Genomic DNA, 17,500 nt, shown 5'->3' with positions numbered 1-17,500 from the left:
CTTAATCCACATCATCCTCAGTCTAGTAACTGCCAGAGGAAGCCGTCATCCCAGACGCAGCAGCCCCAGCCCCATCAACAGCAGCTGGGCTACGGCAAGGCAGACAAGCCTCCAGACTGGAACCAGAACCACAAATACAACCAACACCACCACAGCCAGAACAACCAGCCCAAATCCCAGCCTCAGCCCCATACCTCTAACCCCCAATCCCACCACCCTAACCCCAAGCCCGGGCCTCGCTCCTGCAGCCTAGAGGCCTCTTCTTCCAGGGGAGACTTGGAGGTCCTAGAGGTCCACCGGCCCTCCCTGCCTCTTGAAGCCCAGAGCGCTTACCCCGGGGTTGGGCACCATGCCACCAAGACTGGGCCCTACGCCAGCACCCCGCCCTTCCGGGACTGTTCACACTCAGCTCCTCCTGAGGGAAAGGGGGGGTCAGGGGGGAGAGCCCAAAGAGTGGGGCAGAAGGTTGCTAGGATAAAGCACCAGCAGCACAGTAGTCATGGCAGCGGGTCGGGTTCTGATGGATCAGGGACTGAAAGGGGGAGAGAGGGAGGTAGGCAGAGTCAGAATCAGAATGGTGAGGGTGGTGTTGTCATGGGGTACGGGGTTCAAACGCCCCCCACACTGCACCCTTGGGGGGTACTGAGAGGTCCTCAAGAGGACGAGAGGAGGATGTCCCCCCACACAGAGTCCTACCCCGATAACAGGACTCAAAACCCCCATGACCAACAGCAGTCTATGACATCGCCTCACCCCTCTCACCCCCACTCCAACCCAGAGGGAGAGAGCAGCGCCATGAAGAACCTAATGAACTACAGTTCGCAGCAGCCTTTGCTGCTCTCCCAGAGGAGTCCCTTCGGGGGGCTGGGCTGCCTGAAGCAATGCGGGGAGAAGGGAGTGAAGGGGGGTAGACCCAGCGCCCCTCAGGATCCCCCCAAACAGCCCCTACCCCCTAGGAGAGGGTCCACCAGCGAGGGGGAAAGGATGGACGGAGGGGGAAGAGGGGGGAGGGAGGCGGGGGAGACACACGGGGAGGGGGAGGTGCGACAGCCCCCTGTGGGTATAGCTGTGGCGGTTGCCCGGCAGAGAGAGCCCCCCCAACGCCCGTCTGATACCCCTCCAGGACACAGCCGACAGGGCAGGGTGCTGCCCAGCATCAAAGGTGAGAGCTGGATCTATGTATCTGTATGTCTCTGTATTTATGCACGCATGTTAGTCTTAGCTTCAGTATTGGAATGTTTTTTTAATGTTTTTTCAACTCTTTCAACAGCTGCGTTGTGTTTAGAAATCTGGCATGACTTATTAAGAATTATGGCATTGCTAGGCTAGCTTTGTTTAAGGGTTACCAGATCTGCTTTCTAAACCCTCTCTCTCCCGCTGTGTGTGTTGCCAGGTATGTCTCGCTCTGTGTACCCGCTGGGCCGGGAGGCAGAAGAGAGGAAGAGGATGACAGAGGAGCAGCTGAGCCTTCATCACCTCGACCGAGACAGAGAACTCCTCATCAGGGAAAACAAGGAGAGAGGGGAGTTTGCCAGGATCCACCCATCCAGCAGTTGCCATGGTGACCTGACCTCTCACCTTCTGGTGCCCGGCGGGGCCAGCCAATTAGGTGGAGACCCTTCTGCTCATGCCCACCACCATTGGATGCAGCGGACTGGAAGTCCCTCCCTCTGGATGGGCCATTCATATGGTGAGCTGAGCATTCTTGTTTTCCCCAATACAGTTTCCCCACAGACCATGACAAACACTCGTATTGTTGTGCAACTGTCTTTACACATGGATCAGGAAGTGTGGAAAAAACATGTTGAAACAAACTCAAAGTTCATGTTCTAATTTTGTGTTTTCTCTCTCTCAGGTCTGAGCCATGCTGCTCTGCACCAGAGTATGGGCCCAGGGTTCGGCCCTGGCCTGCCCAGCCCCCTGCAGCCTGTCCTGCCTCTGTCCCAGGACCCCTCTGGCTCCCTGGTGGTCCTGCCCTCTGAGCCTGGAGCACACCACCACCTGGGTAAGACACACAAACACACATGCAGGCCACACACACACGCACACGCACACGCACACACACACACACACACACACACACACACACACACACACACACACACACACACACACACACACACACACACACACACCCAGCCAGTTAGCCGGCGCTGAAGATGAACCTCCATTAGAATGGCTTGCATAATGCTTTACACTCAGAGAGGAGACATTAGAATATCTGCTCCCATTAACAGAGCCATAAAACACAGAGTCTCTGACAGAGGGACTTAGCCAACCATTTTACTATGATTAGCTAATGATACTAAAATTCAGGGAGAGAGATGGCATCGCTTCTCATGGTTCAGCCACAGAGAGAGAGATGCAGTGTGTGGGATGAGTGTGTGTTAGTGTGTTCCTATGTGGTGGAGTTTGGTGGTGTGTGTGTGTGGTGTGGTGGAGTCAGATGTTTGTGGTGTGTGTGTGTGTGTGGTGTGTGTGTGTGTGTGTGTGTGTGTGTGTGTGTGTGTGTGTGTGTGTGTGTGTGTGTGTGGTGTGTGTGTGTGTGTGTGTGTGTGTGTGTGTGTGTGTGTGTGTGTGTGTGTGTGTGTGTGTGTGTGTGTGTGTGTGTGTGTGTGTGGTGTGGTGGAGTCAGATGTTTGTGGTGTGTGTGTGTGTGTGTGTGTGTGTGTGTGTGTGTGTGTGTGTGTGTGTGTGTGTGTGTGTGTTACTGCTCTTTTGCAAACAGGCTGTGAAATGTAATTATCTGCCTGCTCCCTTGCCTCGCTCCTTAGGAGTTCCTACAGAGAGGGGAAGTGCATCCACTGAACCCTTCCCCAGGGAAACATAAGCCCACTCAGGCTAATCTCACAGAACAAAGGTTCCCAGCGACGGCAGTGGCAGCCACAAAGGGGTGGGGCATATGGGAATGTATGTCTTGCCATGCACATAAAGACACCACCATGAGAAATTGAGAGATAAAGAGAAAGAGAGAGGGAGAGAGTGATGTCTGAGGCCACACTGATAGAAATAACACAGCTGCTTCCACACACCCTTACTCTCTCTCTTGCTCTCACTCACACACACACACACTCTCTTACTTGCGCTCTCTTTCTCTCACACACTCAGTCCCTTTCTGAAAGTAAAATTCAATCACGCTTTATCGATTTGAACAGAACAGACCGAAAATACCACTATCAATACCACTATCTCTCTATCTCTTTCTCTCTCTTTAGATGTGATGGACCAGTCAGCTCTGTGGCCCTCGGTCTACGGAGCCCGAGGTCCCTCCCCCCACATGCAGCATCACGCTGTTTACTCCCGTTCGCCGTTCCTACGGCAACAGGAGCTCTACGCCCTGCAGCATCAGCACCACCAGCAACAACACAGGGCCATGGAGCACATGCATCGGCAACACACACTCTCACAGGTAAACACACCCGCGATTCACAGGTAACACACACTCTCTCACAGGTAACACACACACTTTCACAGGTAACACACACACTCTCAGCACTCGTGTGTAACTTTTCATGGAGAGAATACTCTTTAACCCAGTGACTTTTGCTCCCATTTACGTTAGCCAGATTGGATTTTTACACTGCAGTTTCCCCCTTGACCATGATCAACACTTGTATTGTTTAACAGTATGCACACATATATTAGGAAACAACATGTTGAAACAAACCCAGAGTTCATGCTTTCACCATTTTCAGCATATTCAGTTGTAGACTGTTGATTCTCAACCACAAGAGCCAGAGATGTTTCAACACAGAGAAAGGGGAAACCAGGCCATTTTTAAAGAGAAAGCATTTTGTCAAGAGACAAAGGATCCTAGCAGACTGCCAGTGACCTTTGGCTGGCTGAAAATGTCTGTACTAGCTTGTGGCATTCACCCAATAAACCCCATTGTGTTCCTAACATGATGGTCTGTAGTGATGCACGGGCTGACTCATAACCCGCAATCCACGTGGGTCATGAGATATTGTGTGGATGAAGGTCGGGTGGGTGGTGGGCGGGTTGAATAAAGAGGGGAAAAAACATGAAACATGCATAAATACAGTGCCAGTCTCATTCCAGGGTTTTTCTTTATTTTTACTCATTTCTACATTGTATTATAAAAGGGAAAACATCAAAACTATGAAATAACACACAGGGAATCATGTAGTAACCAAAAAAGTAACAAATCAAAATATATTTTATATTTGAGATTCTTCAATGTAGCCACCCTTTGCCCTGATGACAGCTTTGTAAACTCTTAGCATTCTCTCAACCAGATTCATGAGGTAGTCACCTGGAATGCATTTCAATTAACAGCTGTGCCTTGTTAAAAGGTCATTTGTGTAAATTCTTTCCTTCTTAATGCGTTTGAGCCAATCAGTTGTGTTGGGACAAGGTATGGGTGGTGTACAGAAGATAGCACTATTTGGTAAACAACCAAGTCCATCTTATGGCAAGAACAGTTCAAATAAGCAAAGAGAAACGACAGTCCGTCATTACTTTAAGACATGAAGGTCAGACAATGCAGAAAGTTTCAAGAATTTCAAGTGCAGTCGCAAAAACATCACGCACTATAATGAAGCAGAGGATAAGAAATCGCAGCTCAAATAAATGCTTCACAGTGTTCAAGGAACAGACACATCTCAACATTAACTGTTCAGAGGAGAATCAGGCCTTCATGGTCGAATTGCTGCTAAGAAAACATTACTAAAGGACACCAATAAGAAGAACAGACTTGCTTGGGCCAAGAAACACGAGCAATGGACATTAGACCGGTGGAAATCTGTCCTTTGGACTGATGTGTCCAAATTTGAGATTTTTGGTTCCAACCGCCATGTCTTTGTGAGATGCAGAGTAGGTGAACGATCTCTGCATGTGTGGTTCCAACCGTGAAGCATGGAGGAGGAGATGTGATGGTGTGGGGGTGCTTTGCTGGTGACACTGTCAGTGATTTATTTAAAATTCAAGGCACACTTAATCAGCATGTCTACCACAGCATTCTGCAGCGATATGCTATCACATCTGTTTTTCAATGACCCAACACACCTCCAGGCTATGTAAGGGCTATTTGACCAAGAAGGAGAGTGATGAAGTGCTGCATCAGATGACTTGGCCTCCGCAATCACCCGACCTCAACCCAATTGAGATGGTTTGGGATGAGTTGAACTGCAGAGTGACGGAAAAGCAGCCAACAAGTGCTCAGCATATGTGGGAACTCCTTCAAGACTGTTGGTAAACTATTCCAGGTGAAGCTGGTTGAGAGAATGCCAAGAGTGTGCAAAGCAGTCATCAAGGCAGAGGGAGGCTACTTTGAAGAATCTAAAATCAAAAATATATTTACATTTGTTTAAAAAAATGTTGGTTACTACATGATTCCATATGCGTTATTTCATAGTTTTGATGTATTCATAATTATTATACAGTATAGAAAATAGCAAAAATAAAGAAAAATCCTTGAATGAGTAGGTGTGTCCAAACTTTTGACTGGTATTGTATATAATTCTTGTGCATTGAGGTTCTTCTTTGATTACTTGTATCTTGTGTTGGTACGTAGCCCAAGCCTAAACTATAGAGCCTAGCTGTAGTGCTCCAAATACACGCCAATTGCCAAAAAGCTTTTGGGAACATGGGCAGAAAAAGTTAATGTTGATCCACTGAGGCAAAAAGTACAATGTCAGAGTATAATTCAATAAGAGGAAAGCTGCTAAATAAATAGAAGGAGGGCCAGAACAGTATTCTAATGTTTGGGAAAGATTTGGTGAAGTGGCAAAAGAGGATGATAGCAGTGCCGGCTATGTCATGCGTGATGATTGTGAGGCACCATGCAAATTCAAAGTCACAAGACCGGACTGTAGGGAACTGTAGGCTACTGTTCAGATGGGTTAAATGGGTGGAATAATAGCCTAACTAAAATCTGGACACTGACTGCAGGTCTATAACCTTTCACATAACCTAATACAATATTAACTCTTGCAGAATAATTATACAACAAATGTGAATTTTTACTCTGGAACAGGAGTTTTTTGAAGGAATATTGCATTTTCTCCTCGGTCCCTAAATGTCTTTGCTGCACGAGGGAAGCAGAGATGAAAGAGGAAAGACAAAACATACTTTACCGATGTCAACTAGATTGAATCATTCATTCAATCGATGTATTACATTATTCTGGTACGCAAGTTTTTTTTGTCTTTTAGGGCAGTGTTTCCCAAGCTGGGTCCTGGGGTTCCCCTGGGTACACACGTTGGTTTTTGCCCTAGCACTACACAGCTGATACATATAATCAAAACTTGATGATGAGTTGATTATTTGAATCAGCTGAAGGAATACAGTATGTGGCTATTCTTTAAGGCTCTCGTTTCCCCCCCACCTCCCTACAGAGGAAGGCAGAGGACACCACTATCACCATTGACGACCCTCCTCTCCACGACACTTCGAGAACCTCCCGTGCTGCTAAGCCCTTCTCCCATACCCCTCCCTCCAAGACCGCCCCACCCTCCCAGGGGGTGTGTCCCAGCAGTCGCCAAGCACCCTGCTGCAACTCCCCTTCCAGGAGAACACACCCCCAGAACCGTTTAAATCCCGCCCCCAGCCCTGCGGCTGCAGCCCCTAGATCCCCAGCTCTAAGCCCCGCCCCCTCACACCTGTTGAAAGGAGCGGAAAGAGGGGAAAGAGGAGAGGGGCAGCCGCCTCAGGATTACCCACAATCCTTAGAGCCAGGTGAGTTTGGATTGATGGACTGATGTCTGAGCTGTATGTTTCCTGGTGCACTCTGACCCTGTCACACGCAAGTAGCCTACGAACTTTATCCCCACTCTCCCCCATTCTTCATTCTACTCACAAATATGCACCACACTGTGACAAACACTTGAGCTTTAGTCTCTGGCATGTTCTCTTGCACTGTGTCTTTATTTCTGATATAGTATTCATCAACAGCAACTAATAAACCGAGAGACACATAGCAGTCTTATCCCTGATTCCCTCTGCTCTGTGGAGGAGAGAGGAGAAACACTGGAACATTTCATCAGTTCCCAAGGTTAGAGTCTGTACCAGCCTCCATTTACTACTGAGATTGAGGAGGAGGAGGGAGGGAGAGGGAAATAGGAGGAGATAGAGCGAGAATGTGTGTGAGAGAGAAAGCGAGAGGAGTAGAGGGAGAAATAAACATTTATATAGAATTGGTGAAAGAAGGATATGGAAAAAAGGAGAACAGATAGTAGCAGACACGTTGAGAGATGAAGATGCTGCAGGAAAGATAAGAATCCTTGGTCTGTGAAGCCTGTTTATTCTTTGATTCTGCAAAGAACATTTGAAGCAAGGATGGACCCTAGTCTGTGTCTTCGAGTGCGTGTGTGTGCGTGTTTGTGCATGTGTGTGTTGAATGTGTGTGTACTCTATATGAGCGAGGTCAGAAACATTTCTGATAGCCCCTCCTTATCCTTCAGAGGTCCTTGAAAGACAGCAGGCGGAAGGATATGCATTCATCTGGCGGCGTTGTCAGGGGGCGGAGGGATACCATCAATAACAGAGTTGTGGGGTGACAGGGTCGGCACTGCAATCCCAGCCAGGCAGCAGGGTGTCATCAATATCCCCTACACATACACATGGACATATAGCCTAACTGCTGCTGCTGGGATGCCCTATTTCTTACTGCCTATAGACTACACTTGCTGTATCAATGCTTCCTCAACTAAAGCTCTGTTGCCTTATTGATTGAATGATTGATTGATTATTAGTCACTCTTGACTAAAGGAGTTTCTTTTTTTTCTGTCTCCCAGATCTTCCACCGGGTTACACCTATCCAGAAATCACCATGGGTTACAAGGCTGGTCCTTCCCCAGAGGAGGCCCGATTGGCTGAACATGCTGATCTGGAGGTGGAGCCAGCTGAGCCCTGCCCTAAGCCCTGTCCACACACCGTGAGGAATGTGGAGGATGAGGAGGCAAAACCAGAGAAGAAGGAGAACGGGTGTAAAGTTGTAGAATCTAGTGGAGTTGTAGAAAGGGAACGAGAAGGAGCAGAGGTGGAGGGCCAATCAGTATCTGAGCCCCCACTATTTGGCAGTGGAGTGAAGACTCTTGAAATGGCGCCGTTTCCTGCCCAAGTTTCAACCTCAGCCACATCCCAAGCCACACTTCCAGCTCCATCTCTAGCCCCAGTCTCTGCTTCTGAGGATGCCCAGAAAGGAGAGGTCTCTGTGGGCGGCCTGGTCCAGCCAGCTGGCTTGAAGGACCCACAACCAGCACAAGCGAAGAAAGATGAGAAGGAGGAAAGTTCAGCAAAATTGAAAAATAATCACCTACCAGATTGTACTGTTTCTCTGCCCCTTGAGCTAACTGGACATGGGGAGAATGAGGAGAGAGAGAAGGGTGAGGATGTGGAGGAGAAGGAAAAGGAGAAGGAGAAGGAGAAGGAGGAAGTTAGGATGAGTACGAGTGAAGCCTCTGTAGAGATACTAAGCAGCCCACGGCCCTCTCCAGCCCCAACCTCAGCCTCCACCCTCAGTGATGATCCCTGCATCTGGAGTCTGGAGCTTCTTATTGCCGCAGCGTTGTGTGCCACCCGGGATGCCTGCTACCCCCCTGTGCCCCCCTCCAATACACTCCTGCCCGCCCCATGCCCACTCCCACACCGAGGCATGGAGATCCTGGGAGAGTTGGCTGAGCTGGGGATACTGCAGAGGAACAGGGAGAAGGAGAGAGAGACAGGAAGTGAGTGGATAGAGAATGTGTGAGAGCACACACACTCACACACACACACACACACACACACACACACACACACACACACACACACACACACACACACACACAGACAGACAGACAGACAGACAGACAGACAGACAGACAGACAGACAGACAGACAGACAGACAGACAGACAGACAGACAGACAGACAGACAGACAGACAGACAGACAGACAGACAGACAGACAGACAGACAGACAGACAGACAGACAGACAGACAGACAGACAGACAGACAGACAGACAGACAGACAGAGGAGCAAAGAGAGAAATAGAGATGGGAGAACTGAGTGTGGAACCCAGATGTGCATGCCACACACACACACACACACACACACACACACACACACACACACACACACACACACACACACACACACACACACACACACACACACACACACACACACACACATACAACGTCCCCACTGACTGTCCAGCTTCCTTCCTCTGTTCTCTTAGAGCCTCTGTTCAAGTCCAAAGATCAAATGTTTCCCTGGGGGAGGAGATGTGGTGGTGAGGGAGAGGGGTTTGGAGTGGTAGGGAGCAAAAGGAGGGAGGAGGAGAGGGGAAAGGGATAGATAGGAGAAAGAAAGAAACACAATACAAAAGTGTAAGTGTCTCATCCCTCCCTCCCTCCCTCCCTCCCTCCCTCCCTCCCTCCCTCCCTCCCTCCCTCCCTCCCTCCCTCCCTCCCTCCCTCCCTCCCTCCCTCCCTCCCTCCCTCAGGCTCTGGAGTGTGGCTTGGCTAATTAGAAGCTCTTGTTTAAAACACTTCTTCTTTAAACCGTTCCTCTTTTCCCTCTGAGAGAACGTGTTTTTATTTACGCGTGCGTGCGTGTTTGTGTGTGTGTGTGTAAGCTGTTAAGTAATCCCAGATGAATCCCTGTTACACTCCATCAGCATCTGTGTTTCTCTTCACCAAACTGGCTGCGTTTTTCTCCGTTTGCCCCCCCCTTTTTTTCATTTATAAAAAGCGATGTAATCTTCTGTGTAAATCCTTCCTTAGCAAGCCCTGATGACAGAATTAATAAGTGCAAAAAATTATACCGCGCAGCACAGCTGTGTGTGTATGTGTGATTTCATGTGCGTATCTGTGTGTGTTTACACCTGCTTGTGTGTGTGTGGCCTGCGGGCGGAAGGCACTGCATCTCAGTACTAGAGGCGTCACTACAGACCCTGGTTCGATTCCAGGCTATATCACAACCGGCCGTGATTGGGAGTCCCACAGGGCGGCGCACAATTGGCCGAGTGTTATCCGGATTAGGGTTTAGCCGGTTAGGCCATCATTGTAAATAATAATTTGTTCTTAACTGATTTGCCTAGTTAAATAAAGGTTAAATAAAATAAAATAATAAAAATCGACCTAAGTGCAAAAAATTACAAGGCACAGTCTGTGTACGTGTGTGCCGTGTGTGTTTACACCTGCCTGTGTGTGTGTGTGTGTGTGTGTGTGTGTGTGTGTGTGTGTGGCGGGCAGGCGGAAGGCATCTATCTGTGGCTGCCGCCCTTGGGGAGGCTAAACTAGGCCTGTTGATGTCAGCGGTGATGTCATCCAGTCAGGGGTAACCAGAGCCTCTCATTGGCCCAGAGGTCTGACAGGCGAGACTCCACTCCAGGACAGGAGAGATACATCCCTCTACTCCTCCCTCCTATCCCTCACTCACTTTCGTTCTCTGCCTCTTACACCCTTCCTCTCAAGCTCTCTCTCTCTTTCTTTCTCACTCTCTCTCTCTTTCTTTCTTTCTTTCTCTCTCTCTCTCTCTCTCTCTCTCTCTCTCTCTGAAGGGAATGGTTCATTCATTTATATATTTATTAATTCACACTCTTTCTCTCCATCCATCCATCCCTTCCTTTCTATTATTTCTCCCTGCCTTCCTCACTTTTAATATATTCTGTGTACCCTGCCTGTTCTATGGTTTAAGCTCAGGTACACACACACAGGTTTTTAATATATTCTGTGTACCCTGCCTGTTCTACGGTTTAAGCTCAGGTACACACACACAGGTTTTTAATATTGTCAGTGAATAGCCGTTCAGCTCCAGTGGTCCAGCTCTGAGTGGGTCTGTAGTAAAACCAGACACTGCTTCCTTTTGGCCAAGCAGACCGATCCCTTTCTCTCTCTTTCTCCTCTATCACAATCTCTCTTCGTCGTCTAGCCTCTCACTCGCCTTCCCTCCCTCTACTCCTTCTTTCTCTTGCAATGCCACCCTCTCTTCCCCTCTTACTCTCTCTCTCGATCTGTCGCTCCCTCTCCATCTTCCCCTTCTCTCTCGTTCTCCTTCTCAGAAGACTTCAGTCCCCTTTCTTGCCCTCCTCCTCTCTCCTCCTGTAGGGTAAATTGGATTGTGTCCATGTCAGTAATGAGGAGATGTAGGAGAATAAATAGATATCTCAATAAACACCTTGCCTCTTATTGCTTCTCCTCTGCCTTGTCCTCCCTTCACCCCCTCCTTACCTCCCTCCCTTTGTCTTTATCATCCTCTCTCTCCTTCATCTCTCTCTTCTTTTCTCTTGCACACAGCAATATGACTGTGTCTGTGCAGCTCAGCCTGTGTGTGTGTGTGTGTGTGTGTGTGTGTGTGTGTGTCTGGGGTGGCTCGTCCCTCATGAATATTCTAGTTGATCTGCAGGCGGTGACAATGACAGAGTTAATGACAGTGATAGATGGAGAGACAGCACTCCTTTAGCGCTCTCCCTCCTTCTTTCTCTCCGTCCGTCTACCTCAGCCGATGAATGAGTGTGTGGTCCTGCGTGCATGGGTGTGGGTGTGGGTGTGAAGGCTATAAGTTAGCTTGTAAATCACTTGTTTAGGGGGCGGCAATAGGACAAATCATGTCATATTATTTTCACACCACTTTAAAAATATATATTTTCACACCAGAAAGAAGTAACGTTTTTCCTCTCTCTTCTTTTAGGTGAAGATGTTTTGACCTTTGACCTGCGTAGCCTGGCGACCCTGGCTGCGGCCCGCAGTCTGGAGCTGGGGGGAGGAGCTACAGGGACGGGGGAGGGGCAGCAGTGTATCGTCAGAAGGACCCTCAACCTGCGACGGAAATGCAGCTGGATGCCTCGCCACGAGCCGGTATGTGTGTATGCCAAAACATACATAGAACTGTATACACTCACATAGAACTGAACACACACACTTATACTTATAATGCACATGTACAGTATGTATATACAGTGGGGCAAAAAAGTATTTAGTCAGCCACCAATTGTGCAAGTTCTCCCACTTAAAAAGATGAGAGAGGCCTGTAATTTTCATCATAGGTACACTTCAACTATGACAGACAAAATGAGGGAAAAAATCCAGAAAATCTCATTGTAGGAGTTTTTATGAATTTATTTGCAAATTATGGTGGAAAATAAGTATTTGTTCACCTACAAACAAGCAAGATTTCTGGCTCTCACAGACCTGTAACTTCTTCTTTAAGAGGCTCCTCTGTCTTCCACTCGTTACCTGTATTAATGGCACCTGTTTAAACTTGTTATCAGTATAAAAGACACCTGTCCACAACCTCAAACAGTCACACTCCAAACTTCACTATGGCCAAGACCAAAGAGCTGTCAAAGGACACCAGAAACAAAATTGTAGACCTGGACCAGGCTGGGAAGACTGAATCTGCAATAGGTAAGCAGCTTGGTTTGAAGAAATCAACTGTGGGAGCAATTATTAGGAAATGGAAGACATACAAGACCACTGATAATAAAGTTTGCTAGAGAGCATTTGGATGATCCAGAAGAAGATTGGGAGAATGTCATATGGTCAGATGAAACCAAAATATAACTTATTGGTAAAAACTCAACTCGTCGTGTTTGGAGGACAAAGAATGCTGAGTTGCATCCAAAGAACACCATACCCACTTTGAAGCATGGGGGTGGAAACATCATGCTTTGGGGCTGTTTTTCTGCAAAGCGACCAGGACGACTGATCCGTGTAAAGGAAAGAATGAATGGGGCCATGTATCGGGAGATTTTGAGTGAAAACCTCCTTCCACCAGCAAGGGCATTGAAGATGAAACGTGGCTGGGTCTTTCAGCATGACAATGATCCCAAACACAGCGCCCGGGCAATGAAGGAGAGGCTTCGTAAGAAGCATTTCAAGGTCCTGGAGTGGCCTAGCCAGTCTCCAGATCTCAACCCCATAGAAAATCTTTGGAGGGAGTTGAAAGTCCGTGTTGCCCAGCAACAGACCCAAAACATCACTGCTCTAGAGGAGATCTGCATGGAGGAATGGGCCAAAATACCAGCAACAAACCTTGTGAAGACTTACAGAAAACGTTTGAAGTATTGAGATAAACTTTTGTTATTGACCAAATACTTATTTTCCATCATCATTTGCAAATAAATGTATTAAAAATCCTACAATGTGATTTTCTGGATTTTTTTCCCTCATTTTGTCTGTCATAGTTGAAGTGTACCTATGATGAACATTACAGGCCTCTCTCATCTTTTTAAGTGAGAGAACTTGCACAATTGGTGGCTGACTAAATACTTTTTTGCCCCACTGTACATACACACAAGCTACATTTTATGCGTTACAATACCAACAAGCTCGCACAGTTTCACTGCAGAATGAGACGTTTTTCCACGTTTCTCCAAACGTCAAATTTCGAAGTTGCAAACATGAGTGCTTATCACTGGGATTGAACACGCAACCGCCGGAGCTCGCAGATTACACCCATCTGCCACCCCTGTCCACAAACCCCGGCAAAACCCATGCCTACTTGATTGTAATAGCATTCATCAGTGCCCCTAGTGGCGACGTCCTGTATTTAGGCACATGAGCTATATTTCTGCCCTTAGTGTATTGTTTTGACGGCGTCTCCCGACGTCCTGGGGACCTGCAAAAACGTCATATTTCAACTTGAATCTGGAGTGATCTCTCTGAACGACACACAGTACAGTCCATTTACAGTCTACTATATATTTAATCTCTGTTTGTATTGCAGGTGTGTCCAGTGAAGGCTGCCATGGAGACGATGGATGAGGCGGAGCTAGCGATGCGAGTGCAGCTAGCGGAGATCCAGAGACGTTACAAAGAGAAACAGAGAGAGTTAGCCAAGCTGCAGAGAAAACATGACCACCAGAAAGCAGAGACCTCTCACAGCCCTGTTCGTAGACGACCTGGTCGCCCCCGGAAACGCAAGTCTACCCCGGGTCCCAGCGCCTCAGATGGCCCCAAGAGACTCAGGTGAGTGTCTCCGCAGGGGTTCTTCTATCCAGATACACTACATGACCAAAAGTATGTGGACACCTCCTCTTCTAAAATCATGGGCATTAATATTCAGTTGGTCTCCCTTTTGCTGCTATAACAGCCTCCACTCTTCTGGGAAGGCTTTCCACTAGACATTAGAATATTGCTGCAGTAACGTGCTACCATTCAGCCACGAGCATTAGTGAGTTCGGGCACTGATGTTGGGCGATTAGGCCTTGCTCGCAGTCGGTGTTCCAATTCATCCCAAAGGTGTTCTATGGGGTTGAAGTTAGGGCTCTGTGCAGGCCAGTCAAGTTTGTCCACACCTTTCTTGACAAACCATTTCTGTTTTGTGCACTGGAGCATTGTCATGCTGAAACAGGAAAGGGCCTTCCCCAAACTGTTGCCACAAAGTTGCAAGCACAAAATTGTCTAGAATGCCATTGTATGCTGTAGCATTAAGCTTTCCCTTCACTGGAACCAAGATAAACAGCCCCAGACCATTACTCCTCCTCCACCAAACGTTTAAGTTGGCACTATGCATTTGGGAAGGTAGCGTTCTCCTGGCATCCGCCAAACCCAGATTCATCCATCAGACTGCCAGATGGTGAAGTTTGATTCATCACTCCAGATAACGTGTCTCCACTGCTCCAGAGTCCAATGGCGGTGAGCTTTACACCACTCCAGCCGACCCTTGGCATTGCGCATGGTGATCTTAGGCTTGTGAATGGCTGGTCGGTCATGAAAACCCATTTCATGAAGCTCCAGACGAACAGTTATTGTGCTGATGTTGCTTCAAGAGGCAGTTTGAAACTTAGTAGTGAGTGTTGCAACCGAGGACAGATGATTTTTGTGTGCTACACGCTTCAGCATTCGGCCGTCCCATTCTGTGAGTTTGTGTGGCCTACCACTTCGCGGCTGAGCCGTTGTTGCTCCTAGACTTTTCCACTTCACAATAACAGCATGTACAGTTGACAGAGGCAGTTCTAGCAGGACAGAAATTTGATGACCTGACTTGGAAAGGTGATGCCACATTGAAAGTCACTGAGCTCATCAGTAAGACCATTATACTGCCAATGTTTGTCTCTGGAGATTGCATGGCTGTGTGCTCGATTTTATATGCCTGTCAGCAATGGGTGTGGCTGGAATAGCCGAATCCACTAATTTGAAGGGGTGTCCCCAAACCTTTGCACATATAGTGTATATTTACTGTACTTATATGGCTTTCAATAAAGTTTTGTACCCTGAGATGAACCTTGTTGAGAATCTTTATGAGAGGAACTGCTACTGCTGAGTGGAGGAACTGCTATCTCTCTCTCTCTCTCGCTCGCTCGCACACACAAACACACACACACACGCATGCACGCACACACACACACACACACACGTACTGAGCATGTGTGTGTGTGTGTGTGTGTGTGTGTGTGTGTGTGTGTGTGTGTGTGTGTGTGTGTGTGTGTGAGAGAGAGAGTGTGTGTGAACCTGGTAGTAAACCCAGTGTGGTTTCTAAATGAGAGGGGTTAATAGATTAATCAGCTCAGAGGAGAGACTCATTAATCATCATTAATCACATTTAATCATATTTATCACCACCATTGATTATGTCCTGACTCCCTCTCACCCTCAACACATATTAATATGGCTGGACAAAGTCCCCATGTAAACTTATCACAGTGATGAATGACTCACCAACCTCTTCTTCTAACACATACACTTGAGCGCGCAGGCAGGCATTCACAAAGGCATGCACACACACACACAGGATTACAAAGCAAACCCCCTAATGCCCTACACATGCTCTCTCTCTCTATCTCTCTCTCTCACACACACACACACACACACACACACACACACACACACAGTGTTAAATTCCAGTGTTAAGTCATCATATTGATGAATGTGTTTTCTGGCTGTGCTCCACCTCTGATAGTGCGTGTTCCCCTCGCTCTGATAAACTGATTAAACAAACTCAAGGTTTATCACGGTTACCACACTGATTACAACGAACTAATGAAAAATGACAAAACACACACACACACACACACACACACACACACACACACACACACACACACACACACACAAAAACACACACACACATTGCATGATTGTACATACTGCACAGATAAATGCATAGACGACACACACACACAGACATATTTGTTTAATTACTGGAGCTGGCTGGTATGTGACAGGATGTATTTTTCGTCTTAATTAATGAGCGTGGTATCAATAGTTTATTCCTTCATCTCAGAGAGGGGGGGGGGGGGTGAGAGCTGCAAGAGGTAGAAATGTCTCGACTGGTCTGTTGGTGGCAGTACTTGTTGACAGAGGTGTTGGAGAGAGGAAAGGGGGGAAGGGTGTTGTTATTGTAATTTAATACTCTGTTAGGACTGGGACCTCGCGTTATGATATTATCTCGATACTTTGGTGCTATTACGATATGCATTGTGATTCTATGTGTGATTTTATTGTGATTTGATGTTCCAAACATATTGCTCACCATATGTCTGCTGCAGAGAGACAAGAGAGTCATGAGAAAACTAGTTTTGACCAGTCATGGAAATAAAAGTGCTGAAAACAAATTGTCTCCCTATAGAGAGCAATAGTAATGGCGTCTTTTTGTAGGCACTAACTCCGCCATGGTTCGTTGGACAAAGCCTATGTGAAAATGAATGGAGTTTTTGTAGGGTTTTTGGATAAAAGTCCGAAAATAAGGTCTGTGGTAAACACAGGCTTAGCAGATCTTGTTTTATTCTATGAGATAATCTTCATCAGCTACGTCACATTTTGAAGAATTTACGTGATCAAAACAAGCACATAAAGACTTGCTATTTCATAAAGGTCAAGACTGATAATATCTCATAGAACAAAACGTAGAAGATCTCATAAGCCTGTGTTAACCTCAGACCGTATTTTCGGTGTTTATCCCAAAACTCTATTATTTTCTCATTAATTTTCCTATAGGAAAAGCTGAACAAACAAGATGTAACTCATTTCAGATTTTTAGAACTACAAGCTGGCAAGCTATATTTAAAAAGAAGATGGAGAACAAGCTATGAAGGAAACATACTGTAATTTTGGTGCAGATAGAGCCAACCAGCACAAAAATAATATTGCAATATTGTCAAAACGATACGATGCGATATATCGTCAAAAAGAATATCCCGATATGTAACTGTACCAATTTTTTTCTCCAATCACTATTCTCTGTGGATTTACGTGACTCTACGTCAACTGACTGCCGTTGCACACTGACAGAGGCCTAACGCTGGGGCTTAGGGCTGACTGGAGGTCAAAAGGTCAAAGGTTGAAAGGAGTGGTAAGGGGTGATGGTGACAGACAGGTTAAGGCTGGGCCATGGAGGGTTGATGTGGGGGATGGGTATGGGGAACGTGGGAGTTTGTTAGGGGCAGTTTAGGAGTTTTCAGGAAGCTGCCCACTGGGAACACACTGGTTGCATCAACATTGTTTCCAAGTAATTATAATGAAATTACGTTGAACTAACTTGGAATAGGCGTTAAATCGATGTCTGTGCCCAGTGGATGGCTTCTCTGTAGATCTTAACTTCAGCAGAAAAG

General features: G+C 47.1%; 1 protein-coding gene across 6 annotated transcripts in view; it reads left to right on the top strand.

Annotated features, from left to right (window-relative positions):
• LOC110499204 (BAH and coiled-coil domain-containing protein 1) overlaps positions 1 to 17,500 on the top strand; it is a 79,526-nt gene that overhangs the window by 36,936 nt on the left and 25,090 nt on the right. For all 6 annotated transcript variants that reach the window (XM_036956036.1, XM_036956035.1, XM_036956034.1 and 3 more), the window contains exons 5-12: positions 1 to 1,162; positions 1,394 to 1,690; positions 1,856 to 2,005; positions 3,216 to 3,409; positions 6,357 to 6,696; positions 7,755 to 8,687; positions 11,638 to 11,804; positions 13,675 to 13,916. The exon at positions 1 to 1,162 is cut by the window's left edge and continues 1,034 nt beyond it. In XM_036956036.1, the coding sequence (XP_036811931.1) occupies positions 1 to 1,162; positions 1,394 to 1,690; positions 1,856 to 2,005; positions 3,216 to 3,409; positions 6,357 to 6,696; positions 7,755 to 8,687; positions 11,638 to 11,804; positions 13,675 to 13,916 (3,485 nt within the window). The remainder of the gene's footprint in view (positions 1,163 to 1,393; positions 1,691 to 1,855; positions 2,006 to 3,215; positions 3,410 to 6,356; positions 6,697 to 7,754; positions 8,688 to 11,637; positions 11,805 to 13,674; positions 13,917 to 17,500) is intronic.

The sequence above is a fragment of the Oncorhynchus mykiss genome, chromosome 20 (assembly GCF_013265735.2).
Source record: "Oncorhynchus mykiss isolate Arlee chromosome 20, USDA_OmykA_1.1, whole genome shotgun sequence".
In the NCBI taxonomy this organism is placed as follows: Eukaryota; Metazoa; Chordata; class Actinopteri; order Salmoniformes; family Salmonidae; genus Oncorhynchus; species Oncorhynchus mykiss.
The sequence above is the reverse complement of the archived record's forward strand: the minus strand, read 5'-3'. Positions and strand labels throughout refer to the sequence as shown.